The following is an 18,842-nucleotide window of genomic DNA, read 5'->3' as shown; positions in this document are numbered from 1 at the left end:
TCAACCCCCATTTATTGATTGCCTACTACATGCCAGGCATTCTACATACTATAGGCATTCAATGAGATAGCATGCACAGCACTTAGAATGGTAGCTGGCACCTACCTAGCAAGCACCCAATGTACATGGGCTACTATTAATGTTAATATCTCTTAGTTTCTTTGTTTGTAAAATGAGAATTAGAGTTGCACCTAATTCAGAGTGCTTTGGTGAGGATGCAAGGTGGAAACCCAGGCAGAAGCACAGCATAGGGTAGCACTCAATAAATCTCAGCAATTTTATTAAATACTGTGTGTCCATGCAAACAAGTTCTGGAAAGATATAGCCTTGAGGAGCAGTTAACAGAGGGGAGGTAGAGGGATGAACAGAGGCCCTCCACTTTCTGTTTCGTATATTTCTGAGGCCAAGAATTTTGACAAATGAGTTTGCATGGCTTTCACCAGCAGCAAAAACAAGAAAGCTACTTCTATTTGGTGGAATAAAAGCCACCAAGGCAGAGACCCTGTCCTGGGAGCACCCATTTCCTAGCTACCTCCTCATGGTTCTGCATGCCTCCCTACTCAGCCTCTGTCCTCAGAGACTCTCCTCCAAAAATGGTCAGGGAGAGCAGTCTGCTCTGGACATGGTGTTTATATTAACAATACTTTATGTGACTTCCCCTCTCTGGCAGGATCAGTAAGCCCAGGAACCCTGAAACTTCTCCAACAAGCTAGGCCAAGTGTGCCTTGACTTAGATGGGGTCCCATGCCCAGAGCCCTCAGACAGGTCATAGGTCTCGATTCATTGCTGCTCCCTGGCCATCACTGCTCCTGTCAGTTTCAAATCTTCATCCAGGTCACAGACAGAGAATGGAATGAGATGACAGAAGCATAACCATGTCATCGTCTGACAGGTCTTTCTTACTGGCACCGCCAGAGACCAGGAATTGGGCTGGGTGCTGGGGAGACAGACACGAACCAGAGCCAGCTGCTCCTCAGAGCTCACAGTACTGCCAGGAGAGACAGATCTACAAAGGGCAATGGCAATGGCATGCCAGCCCACAAATGCTAACACAGAGGTAGTCTTCACAATACAGCATGGAAGCAGGGCAGAAGTTGTGGCTTGGTCTAGACAGGGAGTGAAAAGAAACCCCAGAGCAGGTGCCCCTTGAACTAGGACCTGAAGGGTGTGATGGGAGGACAGGGGAGGGGGCAGAGAGAAAGGCATTCCAAGGAGAGGGAGCTGTGTGCACAAAGGTAAGGAACCATCAGGACCTGATGTGTTTGTGGGAAAGAAGCTCCATGCTGCTGGTTCAGAGGAGAGGCAGGGAGAGGACCAGAGGGGGCTTTGGGTTGGATACTATACACAATGGGGAGCAAGGAACAGCTTCTCGGGAGGCAAGTGACATGTCCGAGTGTGTCTTGGGGGGGCTCTCTGGTTTGATTCAACAAAGGGACTGGAGGAAGGAAGAATGGTCCTAGCCCAGGCCCTCCCAACTTGCACAGTAGCTAGATTTTATCACCTATCCACTCCCCCTTATTCTTTTAACTTTGGTTTCCTGGAGCTCCGGGGGTGTAGGCTATGGCTGTCCCTTGAGGTGCCCAGAGCTAGCAGGCCAATGGGCCTACAGATGGAGGTAAACTGAGGCACTCTACAGAAGAGCCCTTTCCTGGCCGAAATGAGAGCAGGGACATGAATCTGGCATATATTCTGTTCTCAGCCACAAACCAAAGTTGAGACTCCAGGGTGATTTTATCTGCAATGACAAGTCCACCCCCAGGCTCAGACAGGTATTGTTCTGGGCTTAGCAGACATCCCCAAGTCAGACAGATGTCCAGGACTCAAACAGACATTGCCCCCAGGCCAGGAGGATGTTGCACCAGGCCCAGACAGATGCTGTGCCAGGTTCAGATACATGTCCTGGGCCCAGACGAAAGCTTTCCTGGGGCCAGATAATGTTCTGGGCTCAGCCAGGTGTTCCAGCCTCAAACAGATGTTGTCTCCAGCCCAGGCAGATGCTACCCTAAGCTCAGACAGATGTCTGCCACCAGAGATATATAAAGATGCTAAGAGGTCCCTGGGAAAATATAATTCCTAAATTCTCCTTTGCCACTGCCACCCTCCACCTGCTACTCTTGAGAAAGTTGAGGAAGGCCAGCACTGAACCCAGCCAGGTCTCTCCAGGCCCTCCCAACTTGCACAGCCAAAGAGCTGTATTATTCTGTCTTTCCCCCTGACTCCAAGCTGGCCTGCTGCACGGAGGGAAAGAAGGCACATTCCGTGGGGCAATGAAGGAGGCACATGGACAAGAGCACAGAGCATCTGCGCCATCTGTGGCATGGTAGACAATGGAACCCGGGCCACCGAGATGACTCTGTACAAAGGGGACTAGGTGGGGATCAGAGCTGATGTAAAGACTAAGCCCACTTAGTCTTACCTCAAACCCCACACTCTGGGACTGGAGGGGGGAAGTCCTGTGACCTCATCTCCATACTCGTACCCTGACCAACGCCCTAGAAATGCCATTTCTGAGTCATTTGAAAGTAACTACTGCTCCAAAGTTGCACTAAGCTAGAGACGAAGACAGAAATTAGGAAGTGTGGACATTAAGTGAGAGTGAGTCCCATTCATCAGCTTGGTCCTGGCTAGAAGAATGCCCTTCTTTCCCCAAGAGCCCTCACAGGGGCATGCAGACTAGGAAGAGAAAAGAACTACCCCATCACTGCCATGCCGCTCCCATCAGGAGACAGAGCTTTGTTAACTGCAGCTTTGCAGAAGTTACAGCTTTCCCAATCCAAGCCACTAGACTTGAGGTACAGAAATGAGAGGGGTTACAGTGAGACCTTGACCTCCCCATCTCCCCATCTGCCATAAGGGGCTCCCCCACTAGACTCAGTCTATTCTGAAGGGGAGTTCCTAGAAGCAGCAGCTCATGCATATGTCAATAAAGCATAAGCCACGCCCCACCCAGGTGAAGTCAGGACCTCCCTCCAGCTCTACCTCCTCCCCCTCAAGAGCCTCCTGGAGACTAAGGAAGGTGAGGTGTGGTCTTTGCAAGCACTATCAATGGCAAGCACTGTCTGAAACAACCGCAAACACTAATGCACACATATTAACACAAACCAAGCACAAACACCCTAACACAAGCACAGAAATACTTACGCACATCTGTAAAATACAAACAGGAATTCGTGCAGGCATGCTAACCTGCAGCTGCCAACCTATACAAGCACACCAAGCCCCCAGCTCACTGTTGTAAACACCCTAAGGCACATAGACTCAAGGAACTCCCTTCCAGCTCCCTCCCTTCCAGACTACTCGAGCTGCCCACCCCCACCCTCAGCCGGCCAGAGGCAACACCAAGCCCAGGAAGGCACATACCTTGTCTAACAATGATGACAAGAACTTAAATTATCACTCGTTGCTCCCACCCCACCCTGTGGTGGTGAATTTTGCAGCCATCCAGATAAAAAGTGTGTTAAAAAAAAAAAAAGTGAGAGAGAGAGAAACTCAAACCCAGCCCCAGCCTTTCAGAGTGATTAATCCCTGCTAATGATTTACCGATTTGCAGAGAGCGTGTTCTGCATAACCGGATTGTGGGCATTAACACCAGCTCAGAGGCTGCCATTCTGCTAAAAATGAAAGTAAATTTCAAGAGCAATTGACCACCCCTAATTTGAATATCCTACTGATGCACTGGGAGGACCCTCACCCCCACCCATCGACCTAGAAGGCTGAGGCAAGGGAAAAAACACAAGGAAAGGTTCATTCCTAAAAGATATCTCACCTTTCATCCTTCTTTCCCGTCCCCAAGACTGAGAAATAGGGAAACTTAATAGGTGAGATGAAGGATGCCTCATTCTCCTCTGCCAAAGGCAGCCGCGCCTCTCCTATCCTCTGGTCCCCTATACGTGACTCTTAGGAGCACAGGAAGGACAAAAGAGGAAGATACCTGGAGGGGCTGAGTTCAGAGGGAGAGAGGAGGGGGTTTGAGAGCTCAGAACAGAGTGATCCCATCCCATGTGGGAAGGATCTCTTGATAGTGGGGAGTGCTATGAATCCGTCTAGCTGGCACCAACCTGCAGGGAGGAAGTGGATGTACCTACCCAGGCTGGGCTTCCTAGGTGGCACTAGTGGTAAAGAACCCCCCTGCCAACGCAGGAGACATAAGAGACTCAGGTTCAATCCCTGGGTCAGGAAGATTCCCCAGGAGGAGGGTATGGCAACACACTCCCATCATTCTTGCCTGGAACATCCCATGGACAGAGGAGCCTGGTCCATGGGGTCACAAAGAGTCAGACACGACTGAAGCGACTGAGCACGCAGGCAGGCGGGAATCTGAGACAACCGGGACCCTGCCAGATGCTTCCAGTCAGAAACACGTTCCAGCCCAGAACAAGCAGGGTGTGGGTGTGGTCGCTCCTGACACCCCTTAGCAAGAACTGGTTGAGGGAACAGGCAGGTTCTGCTCCTGCTCTCACAGCCTCTTACTCACCCCTGGCAGCTAGGCAGGAAAACCAAGCCACGCTCTCCCTTTCCAAGTTTCCATCCAGGCAGTGATCTCATCCCGCCTCCACAAGAACCCAGTGGAGACTGTCCTGCCCAGCTTACAGATGAGGACACTGAGGTTCACAGAGATCAGGAGAGCTGAGATTGGTGTCATCAGGCAGGTCTGAGTTAAGATGGAACCTAGGGCTCCTTGACACTGAAAACATAGGATCTGGAGCATAAGGGAAAGATTGGTGGGCTGAGAAGGGAACGGAAGCAGCCTTCCCCCATTTTGCCCCCCTTCCCACTCAGCCTGCCTTGGACAAAGACTTCAAGCCCATGCACACAGGAGGGCATCCTAGGACATGAGCTTCTCCCAGAAGCCCTCCCTACAAGCCTAATCTCTCCTCTCTTTACCTCCACTCAGCATTCCTGACTTGCGAGGGATCCAGGTAGAGTGTTCGGAGCCCCTTTTCCTCCAATATTGAAAAGGCCTTGGGGACTCCCCTGGTGGTCCAGTGGCTAGGACTCCACACTCCCAATACAAGGGGCTCAGCTTTGATCCCTGGATGGGGAACTAGATCCCACATGCCACAACTAAGAGTTTGCATGCCCCAGCCAAAACCCAATACAGTCAAATAAATAAATATAAATAAATATTTAAAAAAGAAGAAGAAGAAAAGGCCTTAGGTCTGTGGCTGCATCTGCTCTCAGGGCTCCCCTGGACTCCGAGGACCCACTGACCCATTGCAACAAGACATAATGGCAGGAGCCCAGAGACCAAAGCGGGAAAGCAGCTGGACCCAGCTGCCCCCTCTTCCTCCCTCCCAAACCTCATTCAGTGCACCATTGTGCATGCTCGCCTGTCTGGGATGTGCATCTAGAATATTATAGTGCATGTGCGGCTGCCCTGCTGCTTGCTGATGGCGAGTATGGTCATATTCTACAGGCCGCCTCTGAATCTCTCAGGCGGGAGTGTGAATGTAGATTGTGGGGTTTGTGTCTCTGACTTGAGACTTTTCGGAGAGAGGATATGGGGGCTTGTGTAGCTGCAGTTCATCCCCACAGAGCCTCCCCACTGCAGCCCCTCCGGCTCAGAGACCCCCCACAGCGAGGGCCCCATCTGCTGGAGGCTCGCTGACCTGTGTCAAATGAGCAGGCGCTCGGTCACACTCCAGGGCCTGGAGGAGGCCTCGCCATTCTGGGAAAGCCCAGGCAGCTCCTGGCCTGGGGGCAGGCTGGGCAGGGGCCCCCGCTGGGGAGGGAGGCCAGGGAGCCTCTGAGGCTGGCGGCGGCCTGGCTGGGAGCTGCCCTCCACAGACAAGGAGAGTGGGGGGAAAAAAAAACATATGAAAAGAAAGGGCTTTCCTGCTTCCTTCAAATGAATGGGGCCGCTGAATTGCATGGGCTAAGCTCTGGGCTAGGCACGGCCCCATCCTGGGCTTTCTGATCCCTTGTGTAGATGGGTTAGTTCCTACAGGGTGTAGGTGTCTATGTGATGCATGGGGTGGGCCTTCTCTGTATCTGTGCATGGGGTGGGAGAGTGCATGCTCACATTTGTGAATACAAGAGGGTGTGCCCATTTGTGTGAACTGGCATGCCAGCTGACAGCCTCCGTGCTTGTCACCCCAGGGGCCTGTAGGTCTCCTATAGGTCTGGGTCTAGTAGGCTGAAGGAGAATGCCTGCTTGAGCTGACTTCAGCCTCGGTGTGGACTCTGCAAATGTTGAGACACGTGTCTGTATTTATCATCGTGTGTTGGTTTGTGTTGGAGAAAGCAATGGCACCCCACTCCAGTACTCTTGCCTGGAAAATCCCATGGATGGAGGAGCCTAGTAGGCTGCAGTCCATGCGGTCGCTAAGAGTCAGACACGACTGAGTGACTTCACTTTCACTTTTCACTTTCCTGCATTGGAGAAGGAAATGGCAACCCACTCCAGTGTTCTTGCCTGGAGAATCCCAGGGACGGGGGAGCCTGGTGGGCTGCCGTCTATGGGGTCGCACAGAGTTGGACACGACTAAAGTGACTTAGCAGCAGCAGCAGTTGATTTGTGTGACTTTGAATATCTGACCTAATGATGTGAGTCCATGTGTTCCTATTATGAATCTGTATGTCTGTCCTCAGGCTAAATTTCATGTGTGTATCTGCATGTTATGTGTATTTTTGTGTGTGTGAATGCACATCTGTTCACATGCCTAAACCACTCTGTGTCTGCACGGGTCAGGTGGGTATCTGACTTCCATCTTCCAGGTTTTCTCTGTGGTCTACGAGGGCAGGACTCCTAGAGAGAGGGGATGCTCTGTAGTGGGTATCTCTGCCACTAGCCATGTCATCGCCCTCAGTGTCCTGCATAGAATCTCGAAGAGCAAGAGCAAAGGGGATGGGACTTCCCTATCAATCCAGTGGTTAAGACTTCACCTTCCAATACAGGGGGTACAGGTTTGATCCCTGGTTAGGGAGCTAAGATCACACATGCCTCGAGGCCAAAACAAAAACAAAAAAACCCAGAAAACAGAAACAACATTGTAACAAATTCAATACAGATGTTAAAAGTGGTCCACATCAAAAAATATCTTTAAAAAGAAAAAAAGAGCAAACAGAATACTGAGACTTCCTAGGAAAAACTTAACTCTCAAATACAAGAAAATTGTGACTCAAGACCAAACCCATATCATTGTAGAGGATCTAAAACTTTGAAAGCAGAGAAAGAAATGTTATCCTTTCCTACTTCACACTGCTGTTAACCCAGGACAACATCTCATACTAAGAGGGCATCTAAATTACATGCTTTGTTTCATCCTTGTAGCTCCAAAACAAACCTGAGAAGTAGGCATTTCTGTCCTTGTTTTTATACGAAGAAACTGAGGCTCCAAAGGCAAAGCAAAGAGCAGGGCTGTTAAAAGGATTAATGGGATTGCGACTAGATTTGCTAGCCGACAAGCTGGTAACTTGCTTAGGAGTCTGGTTTTGCTGCAGCCACCCCTCAATTCAGCACAGACTTGGGAATTTGCCTTCAGGAGCACCAGTTGGCCAGAGGTAGGGCAGTAAGCTTTCTCTGCTGTGAAGGCCAAAGTCACTGCCTCCACAGGAAACTTCCCCTTCCGCAGCCTGGGGAGAACGATGGGGAGCCATGGGGAGTGGGACTTCCTCATAATTCTCCACAGGGTGAGGCTTGTTCTGAGCCCTTGAACAGGCCTCAGTTCGTTCATCTGTGCAATGGGAGAACAATTCTAGTGCTCTCTCCTGGGGCTGAGAGTAGCAGGTAACATGAATGAAAAGCATTTATTCGTTAAAACATCCATTGCTCATGGTGACCATTCCAAACAACATCTGTCCACTGTCCAGACATTTCCCTTCCTCCAACAGAAACTGAGACAGGTTCATAGACTCAGACCATCAGAGCTGGAAGGGAGGTTACCAAAGAGGTCATAGTATTCGAACCTCCACATCCCCACTCTGCAGATGAGGGAACTGCGATTTAGTTAGAGAGTGGGAGTAACCTCTTCATTCACTGGGTGCTAACAATAGAAACAACAAGAGTAAAAGCCCTTTCTGAGTCCTACTCCCTCCCACTGTCTTGTACCACTCTATGACTTACCTTAGTGAGACAGGTGGGCTGCCTATGGTACTGATAGTCCCAATCTACAGGTAAAAGAACAAACCAGGAAGTTATTCTTGCCCAGGAAGATAGTGGCAGGTCCAGGTTGGAAGCCTAAGCCTCAATGTCACAGCGTCCTGGTTAGCACCGGAGTGAAAGGGGACTTCACTACGAATTCCCAGGTGTGGTCCTAACTCCTGGGCCTGGGAGAGAGGTCAGGAAGTCCTGGGATGCTGCAAGGCGACAACTTCCTGGGCCAGAGTCCAGGTAAGCCCAGCATTTTTAGCCAGGTTCAGACACACAGCTCCATCACAGCTCTTGCAATAGAGATGGGACCTAAGCAGCTTGCTCAGGACAGTGGCCAAAGGCCACTCTCCCTTGCGGGCTAGCCAGAGGCTAGTCCTGGGGCATTCCAGGCCTGGATAAGCACATCTGTGCCCCTGTCACTGTTGACTCTGTCCCAGTCACCCCCTCTGCAGCTGCCACCTGAGCCCCCATCATCCTTCACACACTGAAGCTTTTATTCCACTGTCCTGACCTGCCAGTAGGGCCCTAGCTGGGCCCCCAGCCTGGTCCTGCAGTCTGGGGCCCTGGGGCCCTGGAATCTATGAATCCACTGGAGGCAAGGTCAGTGACAGAATAGAGGTGAACTGGCAGCTGGAAGACTCCCTGAGACAAGCCTCAGCATGGGAAGAGTGGAGGCTCAGCTCATTCCACACAACCCCCAGCCAACGTGTCACGAAAGAGCTGATGCTGAGGCCTAAGTCCACTAAAGATCCTTCAGGGAGCCCTCAAAGACCTGGGGGATGAGGAGATACCCCAGCCTTGCCAACAAGGAAGGCCTCTTCAATCCCAGTGCCCTTTTCAGCAGCCCCAAGCAAGTGGGTTAAACTCCAGCCCAGGGTTCCCTGCAAAGCTGGACAGCTCCCGGCCTGCACTCCAGATTTCTGAGGTGCCAGTGCCCTTCCCCAAGTCCACGCGGCTCCTCACCTAGAGCAAGTTTCCCCCCAGGCGTGACCCTGCCATGACCCAGGCCAATGATCCATGCAGGCAGGAAGGAGAAGGAGTGAGAAGGCGGCAGTGGCGTGGGTCAGATATCCGTGGGCCCTGTTTGTCCACCAGCCCTGTCAGCGGCGTTTCCCCGGAGCCAGTCTCCACCTCGAGGTCCTCTCACTCAGGAACCTCGGAATCGGCCTGGTTACTGGAACTCCGGTCTCCCCCACAGCATCGCTGCCGCCGACCGTTTCGGCGCGGAGCTACCCGCGCGGTACTCACCTGGGCCACGGTACCCTGGAGAAGAGTCCATGAGAGGCGTGAGGTCGGGCCGGTACGCCTCTGCCCGCGCCGGATGCTCTCTCAGGGCCGCGGAGGTCGACGGAGTTGCGCTGGATGGTCTAGAGGACGAAGAAGGGAAACCGAGACGGGCCGGGGAGGCGCGCAGAGGAGAGCTCCGCCCCCGCTGGGAGCCGTGGGAGGCGAGGCGGGCAAGGTGATCAACCGAGCCGGGGACCCGCGCCGCCTGCAGCTCGCGGCCGCCGAGACCCGCGGGAATCCCGGCCCGCCTGCGGCGGCACTGCGGAGGAAGGAGCGCGGGGCTAAGCGGCTTCTCGGAGCCCGAGCGCCTCCCGGAGCCCGCCATCCCCGCCACCGCCTCTGGCCACCCGGGCGGGAGACCTGCGGGAATTCTGCTCGCGTGGAGCGTGGGACCCGCCGGGCTCGGAGTCTCCAGAGACCGGGGAAAGCGGGCCCACGCAGCCAGGACGAGAGGGGGTGCGGTCCCAGTACCACCCCCGCGCCACTCCCCACGTGGCGGCCGCGCCCCCGGGGCGTGAGTGTGTACGCGGACTGTAGGGGGGCTGTGAATGAAGCCCCAGCGGCCAATCAGCATGGCCGGCGCTCGGGACCCCGGGAGTGAGGCCCAATGGCGAGCTCTGGGCGGCCCGGCCGGGAGGCAGGCGGGCGCGGGGGGCGGGGGCCGGGGCCGCGGGGGGGCGGGAGGCGGCTCCGCGGGCAGCCAATGGGCGGCGGGTGGGGTGGGGCTCCGGAGCGCCGAGCGGGTCCCGGCTTTAAGCCGGCGGAGCGCGGCGGCGGGGCCCGCAGACGGAGAGGAGCGGCGGCGCGGCGCGGCGCGGGGCGCGGGGCGGCATGGCCACCACCGCGCAGTACTTGCCGCGGGGCCCCGGCGGCGGAGCCGGGGGCACAGGACCGCTTATGCACCCGGATGCCGCGGCAGCAGCGGCAGCGGCTGCGGCCGCCGAGCGGTTGCACGCGGGGGCCGCGTACCGCGAAGTGCAGAAGCTGATGCACCACGAGTGGCTGGGCGCGGGCGCGGGCCACCCAGTGGGCCTAGCGCACCCCCAGTGGTTACCCACGGGAGGAGGCGGCGGCGGCGACTGGACCGGCGGCCCGCACCTGGAACACGGCAAGGCGGGAGGCGGCGGCACCGGCCGAGCCGACGACGGTGGCGGAGGCGGCGGTTTCCACGCGCGCCTGGTGCACCAGGGGGCGGCCCACGCGGGCGCGGCATGGGCGCAGGGCGGCACGGCACATCACTTGGGCCCCGCCATGTCTCCGTCGCCAGGGGCCGGCGGGGGCCACCAGCCCCAACCGCTGGGGTTGTACGCGCAGGCGGCCTACCCCGGGGGCGGCGGCGGCGGCCTGGCCGGGATGCTGGCGGCGGGCGGTGGCGGTGCGGGGCCGGGCCTGCACCACGCGCTGCACGAGGACGGCCACGAGGCGCAGCTGGAGCCGTCGCCTCCGCCGCACCTGGGCGCCCACGGACACGCACACGGACATGCACACGCTGGCGGCCTGCACGCGGCGGCGGCGCACCTGCACCCGGGGGCGGGCGGCGGTGGCTCGTCTGTGGGCGAGCACTCGGACGAGGACGCGCCCAGCTCGGACGACCTGGAGCAGTTCGCCAAGCAGTTCAAGCAGCGGCGCATCAAGCTGGGCTTCACGCAGGCCGACGTGGGGCTGGCGCTGGGCACGCTGTACGGTAACGTGTTCTCGCAGACCACCATCTGCCGCTTCGAGGCCCTGCAGCTGAGCTTCAAGAACATGTGCAAGCTCAAGCCGCTGCTCAACAAGTGGCTGGAGGAGACCGACTCGTCCAGCGGCAGCCCCACCAACCTGGACAAGATCGCGGCGCAGGGCCGCAAGCGCAAGAAGCGCACGTCCATCGAGGTGGGGGTCAAAGGCGCGCTCGAGAGCCACTTTCTCAAGTGCCCCAAGCCCTCGGCGCACGAGATCACAGGCTTGGCCGACAGCCTGCAGCTGGAGAAGGAGGTGGTGCGGGTCTGGTTCTGCAACCGGCGGCAGAAGGAGAAGCGCATGACCCCGGCTGCCGGCGCCGGCCACCCGCCCATGGACGACGTTTACGCCCCCGGCGAGCTGGGGCCCGGCGGGGGCAGCGCGTCGCCGCCCTCGGCGCCCCCGCCGCCCCCGCCGGCCGGTCTGCACCACCACCACCACCACACACTGCCGGGCTCCGTGCAGTGACCCCGCGGGCCGGGCCCCCCGCCGGTGCGCGGCGAGGCGCCGCGCGGCCTGAACTCTTTTTTGTTCGGTTGCTTTGGATTTTACAAAAAGCCCAAACTTTCGAATAAAACCAAACACCCGGACCACCCTCTCCTGCGAGCGGCGAAGACGGCCGACAGGCTGCGTCGCCCGAGCCCCGAGAGAGAGGAGCGAAGATCCGGAACGCGCCAACTCACCCTGGGCATCCTGCCCGCCGCCTGCTCCCTGCCCCCAACCCCTCGACGACCCCCGCCCCTGCCCCCTCGGGCTGTTCGGGGCCGGATCCCGGCAGCGGCCTCCCCACAGCGACAGGTAACGCGGTACGGGGTTAGGGATTCCCCGGGAGAGAGGACGAAGAGAGGCACTCCCCATCCCTCTTCCCCGCGCGGATCCCCGAGCCTGCGGGTCGCGGGTGGGGAACTGTCACCTTATTCGCTCCACGCCTCTTCTCTCCCATAAGGATGCGCCCCATCCCCCTTACCCTTCTTCCGGGCTTGGTTTTTTACAGTTTTTATTTATTCATGGAGCCTCTCGGCTCCTGGGGTCCTTCTAACTCCGCCCGCGCCCTTAATTTAAATCGCTGTATACTGTATTTATCGGGGCCCCGGAGGGGAGGCCGCGAGAGCCGCGTCTGTGTATAAAAGCAGGAAATAGCCAAAGCTTTAATCTAGCCTAATTTATTTTTCCCCTTACCTTCCCTATCTTACCCCTCAAAAAAAAAAAAAAAAAAAAAAGGCAAAACAAACAAAAAAAAAACTAACAAAAAAAAAATTCGAGTGTTCATTTTTCGTTTCGTTTTACCCGAGCTTCTGCTCGGTTCCCGGCCACGCTGGAGGAATCTGCGCTCCCACGCACACGCGGATGGGAAGGGGCTTCTGCCCCGCCGTTGACCGACCAGCAAGAAGCAGGGCCCTGGCTCCCCGCGGGGCCCTGCCCTCCTGGCCACAAACAAACGAAACTTGGAAAAGTTGGAGATATTTTTTAACCAGCTGTAGAAATAAGCCGTTCCCTGAGAACCTTCTGCCTGAATCCGCTCCCTTTCCAGCCCCCTAGGACGCGGGATGCTGGGGGAGGCCTGGAGAGAAATTCCCCAAGTTTGGGGTGAGGTGGGAACCATGTAAATATGTAGGATATGTACACACTGGCGGGGAGAAAGAAACATTTTGTGCTTGGTTTTTATTTTTGGTTTTCCGGGTTGCCCTGCCTCCCTATCCTGAAGGATTTTGTACACTCACTAATCCGAAAAAGATATTTTAATATGATTTCCAGATTTCTGATCCATCTCTATTTATTTTCTGGATGTGTTTGGAGCTTCCCCCTTCTCCATTTCTTGTTCTGTTACCGTTTGAATTTAAATTTTGTTATTTTATTTTTATTATTTTTTGGAACAATGTTTTGGTGCATTCTCTTTGTATCCTTATTGCAAAAAAAAAAAAAAAAAGTAATAATAATGTAGACTGGGAAGTTCCCTTTATATTTATGTTATAGTAAATATTTTATTACTCACATAAACATGTACCCCAGGGCTGTGTCCTGTCCTCCTTACTACTAGGGCTGGGTTGGTTCATGGGTGATGTGATGGGATACCCTGGCTTGCCTCCCCCAAAGTCTGACATCACTATCTTGGAGGAAGGTGACCACACAGACCTTCTTCTAGGCCAGTATTGGGGCAGCTTGTTACTTGGGCACCAGTTGGGCCCTTGCCTCAGATGAGTGAAGTTAGGGAAGATAAAGCCGCCTCATATCCCCCTCCCATAAACAGACTGTCCTGGGATCTGACTAGGGCATAAGACACTGCAGACACCGCACCAAATTCGGATCAACATTCCTCAGGCACAACTCAACTGCTCTTCTGAGCCAAGGAAGAAGCCTGCCTCTCTCTACCTGGCCCACCAGCCAGGTATCTCTGTATTTACATTCCCCCCAACACACACACCCACCCCTGACTTTGGCTTCACTTTGCACTTCCTGGGTGGAGCCCAGGGCAACTTCATCATTCCAGGTCTTCGGGCAGGTGGAAGCGAGTCAGGTCCCACCAGATCACCCCAGCTGGCGTTCCACCTGCAAACAAATGGTACCTGAACCTGCCTGGATCCACTAAGAGCCCTAGCAGCTCAGACGGGGTCCTGCAGGAGTTAAATGGCCTGGGGAGGGACTCCCACGTGTTTGAGCAAAGCCAGTACTCCTCTATAGGCAAACGACCTGCCCCAACTTCTCTCAGGGAGGAGCAAGGGCAAGAACATCTGTGCCACCAGAAAGCCCTGGCATCTCCTCTCCAGGGCTGGGTCACCAAGGGAACCCCACACTCCTCAGGGAGTGGTTGCCTCTGCCTATGGAAGACTCCAGGGCCGTGCACTCATGACCTGGGGAAGAGAAGCAGCCATGCTCAGACATCCCCTGTCGAGCCTTCAGCACAGCGTCCCCCGCTTCCCCAGAGTCAGGATGGTGAAGGCAGCTCTGGGTTCCAGAGCCAAAGCCCCTGACTATCTGTGTCCCAGCGAAGATCCTTTGTCCTTTAAAACAACTCCTCTTAAAAATACTAATAAAAACAGCTCTTCCTGTTTCCTCCGTAGATGCGGTTCTTTTCCCATCTTAGGAGAAACCACGTGAGGTTTATCTTACTCTTCGTGGAGACAAAGCTTGAAGGCACAATTGCTTGCCCGGCGAGAAAGTTGTGTCCCTAGCGAGGGTATGTGTATGACTCCCTCCTGCTGGGGAAGCTGTCGAAGCCCAGGTCTGTGAGAGGCCTTGGCTCCAGCCGACAGAATCTTGGGTGCCCAGAGAGGGGTTCCCAGGCCCCCAAGTTGGCTGTCTCTGGCAGGTTTGGGCCTCGGGATGACTTTTTCGATGCTGCATGTTCCTGGAGACACCCAGAGCTCTGCCCCACTCAGTCTCGGGAGAGAGTTGTCCCTCTAAGTACAGAGGCCATCATGGTTTTCACAGGCTTAGCCTCTCACAGCTTGTTTATTTTTCCCCTTACACCTTCGGTCCAGCCTAGTAAGCAATTAGCCCTGCAGTTGGCACCCGTGTCCTAGCCATCCCATTTCCCAAATCGGCAGGCCAGGGAGCCTCCCCAGGCTTTTTACAAGGGAGGTTAGAAACTTTACCTGCCGGTTGGGTGGCAGCACAACCAGGAGCCCCTGGCCACCCCAGCTCAGCCTCTCATCTCCAACTTTGAAGGAATCGCACGCTCCCTCCCTGTTCCTTCCTTCCTGGATTCGGCCCAGCCTCAAGGCCCTGAAATGGAAGCCAATGTAGCTCAGAGCTCCCTGCCGCCTGAGCGCAGCAGGTTTGGAGGTTGGAAAGGGCGGCCGGGAAGACGGGGGCCCTTCCCTGGCCTCTGCCTGCAGCTGACACCAATTGATTGATTGATTTCCTAATTGTCTGCTTAATCCGGTCCAAGGGGTGGATTTATTATTTAAGCAAGTCAACTCCAAAACATCCAAACAATGCAGTCCCCCAAGATCCAACAGCAGCTGAGGAGTAGAACAAAAAGAGGGGAAAAAGTGGGAAAGGGGTCGGAAGAAAATCTTCCATTTGGCTGCAGTTTTGCTTAATGAGACACCAGCCTGGGACAGCTACCCGCTGACCCACCCCTTGGTCGCAGAAGGCCCTAGGGGGCTCCTTCCCCTAGTCTCCAGCCTGGGTTGATGGTAGGAAACACAACACATCTGACATTATAAGAAGGAAACCATAGGACCTACGGGGCAATATTTTTCCCTGGAGTCTTACTCCCCAGGTAGAATAGAGTTTAGAAATGGCAGGCAGCTGTGAGCTTGACCTTGGTTTTTCCAGCCCATGTATATGGGGGTCTACCTGCTCACTCCTGAGAGCTCCAAACTTCCTTTTGTTCAAGAGAGCCAGATGTCCCTAGCATTGACCTCCCATGAAGCCCAAGCTTTCCCCAGTGGATTTGGGATTTTCTCATCCCATCTCCCTCCTCTTCTCACTGGAACAAAATTCTTTTCATAGATCAGACAACCACTGATTCTGGTAGTTAAAAGAGTGCCTCCCTCTCCCCGCAGGAACCTATGGGTGTTGGTGTGTGAAGGTGTACGTGTGCTCCTGTGCCTGTAAATCCATAGCTGCTCCCAGAGATAGGAGCGGGGAAAGGAAGTCCATGCTACACTGCTGCTGCTTTGAGCTGGGAGAATATTTGCAGGGTGGGGGTTGGCTAACGTGCAAAGAAGAAAGGTGGCTATTGTGGTTGCCTGGGATCATCAAGGCAGATTTGGAAGGTGCCCGCCCCTGAATTTCAAGGATGCCTGTATTCCCCACTACCACTTGCCCCAGGAGTTTGCACTGGCTTCTATGTCGCATAGCTTAGAACCTGTGCCATCATCTTTTGACCCCAGGACTCCACTAGGGGTCCACAGGACTAGCTGACCCCCAGCTGCAACTGCCCGCTGAGGGCTCTTTAGAATCAATTCTCCTCCAAAGAGACTCTGGGCCAACATGGGGGAGGGTCAAGCCTCCCGTGACATCTCCAGGCCCAGGCTTTTGCCAGCAGGGCTTGAGCTCCAGAAAGGAGACCCACCTGAGCAGGGAGAGGAGAAAGAGGAAGTTAGTTACCTGGCCTGGAGGCTCCCCCTAGGCTTAGCAAAGGGGATTCATCCGGGTTTTCTGGCTTAGTGACCATAGTGACCAGAGGAGCCATGGATCGTGTCCCTGCAGAGCATATGGGAAGGCCCTGGAGTTAGTATTTGCCCTCCTTCAAGGCTCCCCTTGCCACTTGGGAGGCCTCCGTGTGGGAGGACTGCCCTCTATTGGCCCCTGAGCTGGGACGTGGCAGCATCACCAGGGCCACCTCACGGCTGAGCATACCCCAAAATCAGCATTAAGTTGGCTACACGCTGAGGGGTGCCAGGTAGAGCAGAGGCAACCTTAGCCTTCAAAGGAAGTGATCTGGCTTTACACACACACAGACTTGCCCGTGACCCTTCCTTCTCCATCTACCACCCAGCCTGTGCCCCAGCCATCCTCAGAAATTCTCCATCACGGCTGCCTCCTCTGCTTCTGCCCTACTCACACCCATCACCACCACTCCTCCTCTCAACCAGCTAAAACCCCAGTGCACACTCTGCTAGCTCGCTCACTCACGCACATGCTGATACTCGCAGGCACACCCGTACCACCGTCTGGCTGTCCGATGCCAGCTTCAAGGCCTTTAGCATCGAGCTCTCCAGAGTCGCTGGGTACCTGCGCCTGTGCTTATTTGATTTAACACACGCAGCCTCCTTTCCATCCCTTGGCAGGGTCCCCTCCTCTCAGGATTTTCAAACACTCACCCTACAAGCTGCTTTCCAGACACATCCCTGCCCATCATTGTTCCCAACTCCTCCCAGATCTCGCCTGCTCCCTTCAGATAATTAAAGTTAGGCTGTGTGTTTGTATGTATGTGTGATCTTATTTTTTAAACACACACCCCCACACATACATATGCGTGTATATATACAAACACACACAGCAATTAGATCTATCCGTTCCTGCCGTCGTCCCTCTTGTGCTAAACACATGTCCCCCATCGCCACGCCATGAACCCAGCATCTCGTAGTCATGGGCTCTTGATCTTTCTCTTTCTCTCTCTCTTTCACACACACACACAGATACACACTGGCACTTTCACACACCCACCCCCAGCTCCTTGGTGTTTCTCCAGGGGCACGACCTACCTCCCACCCACCTCCAGGACATCTGAATGGGCTCCGCTCAGAAGAGCCAAGTACCAGGAGGACTCTGCTTCAGCGCTACCCGCCCCCACGCACACACCCCCAGTGGACATGTCTCTGGCTGAGCCTGACCAGGGTGGGTCTGGGTATTATTAGGCTGCAGAGACAGCACGGAGGCATATGGTCTCGTACACAAGAAATAATGTTCATGTTAAATCAGACCTCATGCATAATGCATGGTGCCTGATCTCACATTATTTTGGGTGTTCGTCAAAATCAGTGTTCTTTCTTGTGAGGGCTCCTGGAAAGAAGGGGAAAAGGCGTTTGCTGATTGCACCCGCAGCCTGGACCAGGGAGCCGAACGTGCCCAGAGAGCCTCCCTCTGGCCCCACTTCACCCACCAGTGGGTCTCATCCCTCTGTCCCCCTCTGTCTTTCCACATGAAAGGAGGGGCTGACTCGGGTTTGGAGCAGGCGTAAGGCCCCGTGTTATTTTTATTTCTTTTCTCTCGGCTCTCTTGTCCCCGGAGGGTTCTGGGGAATAGCAGTGCCTCGTCGTTCACACACCCGATTCATTTGCCGTTTTATGAACTCCCCTTTGATTCATCGCCTCCCTAAGTCAATGATTCACTCCTGATGGCTTTTCAGAAATCCTTCTTCAAAGGCTCCAGATTATTCAGCTCTGAGCAGGAGCAGACCTGGACCCTGTGCTGCAGCTGCCCTCCCTGCTTAGGGTGGGAAGTTGTCACTATTCTCGGCCTCTCCCAGGGGCTGGGCAGCCCGGGGAGGAGGGAGTGCCCCCTCCATGCACAAGCTGCTAGAGTTGACCCCTGCAGCTCATGGACAGACCTGGCCTTCTGGCAAAGCCCCCTCCTGCCACTGTAGGTCACCTGCCTTTCCCCAGTGTCATCCAAGTCCCCAGGGATGCTCTCCAGGTCTCAGGAGAGGCTGAGAGTGGAATGGTGAAGCGTAGGGGGTTGTGGGACCAGACGGATCTGGGTACAGATCCTGGCTCCCCTTCTTATCAGCTGTGTGACTTTAGGCCAGCTCCTTATCCTTTCTGTGCCTCAGTTTCCTGATATGGTGGTAATGACAGTCCCTACCTCACAGAGTTATTTCGAGGATTAAGGGGCATGATGTACACAGAGTGCTTAGCCTAAGTAGGTGATGGATGAGTGAAAGCTGTTGTAATGTGGAGCCTGGGCAGCACATCATACAAAAACAAGTGAGCGAGGAGGACAACCAAAATGTAAATAAACTTTTACCACCATCCCACTCGGTCTAAGGCACCCTGACATAATACTTACCCAAGCACTGACTTTGTGCTTTGTTTTCATTATCTCACATTAACTATTCCTATTTTGCAGATGAGAAAAGTGTTGCCCAGAGAGTTTGAATGACCTATCCAAGGCAGCAAGACTAGCTGGTTGTAAAGCCTAGAAGAAAACCCATGTAATCTGATGGTCAGATACATGAACAACAATGACAGGTGTATGTCATTCTTAGACTCCCTGCTGAGGTGAACAGCACTGTCCAGTGCTTGGGGGGTGTGCCCAAAGCAGAGGGAGTTCCAGAACTCAGGACTGAACC

General features: G+C 54.9%; 2 protein-coding genes across 2 annotated transcripts in view; one reads left to right on the top strand and one right to left on the bottom strand.

Annotated features, from left to right (window-relative positions):
* Positions 1 to 10,027, bottom strand: part of LOC147375033 (uncharacterized) — a 49,164-nt gene extending 39,137 nt beyond the window's left edge. Inside the window, exon 1 of the mRNA XM_086394260.1 lies at positions 9,341 to 10,027. Within this exon, the coding sequence (XP_086250386.1) occupies positions 9,341 to 9,953 (613 nt within the window). The 5' untranslated portion in view covers positions 9,954 to 10,027. The remainder of the gene's footprint in view (positions 1 to 9,340) is intronic.
* A 123-nt stretch (positions 10,028 to 10,150) lies between these two features.
* POU3F1 (POU class 3 homeobox 1) lies at positions 10,151 to 13,096 on the top strand. The gene has a single exon (XM_086394259.1). The coding sequence runs from the start codon at positions 10,211 to 10,213 to the stop codon at positions 11,564 to 11,566; it is 1,356 nt and encodes a 451-aa protein (XP_086250385.1). The 5' UTR covers positions 10,151 to 10,210; the 3' UTR covers positions 11,567 to 13,096.
* The last annotated feature ends 5,746 nt before the right edge of the window (positions 13,097 to 18,842 follow it).

Source organism: Bos grunniens, chromosome 3 (genome assembly GCF_055505025.1).
Source record: "Bos grunniens cultivar Pamir isolate PY7600 chromosome 3, Bosgru_T2T1.0, whole genome shotgun sequence".
Classification (NCBI taxonomy): domain Eukaryota; kingdom Metazoa; phylum Chordata; class Mammalia; order Artiodactyla; family Bovidae; genus Bos; species Bos grunniens.
Note: the sequence above shows the minus strand (reverse complement) of the source record. Positions and strands in the feature narration are given on the sequence as shown.

Excerpts from the sequence above, each read along its gene's own strand:
- POU3F1 (XM_086394259.1), top strand. The coding sequence starts at position 10,211 with ATGGCCACCACCGCGCAGTACTTGCCGCGGGGCCCCGGCGGCGGAGCC.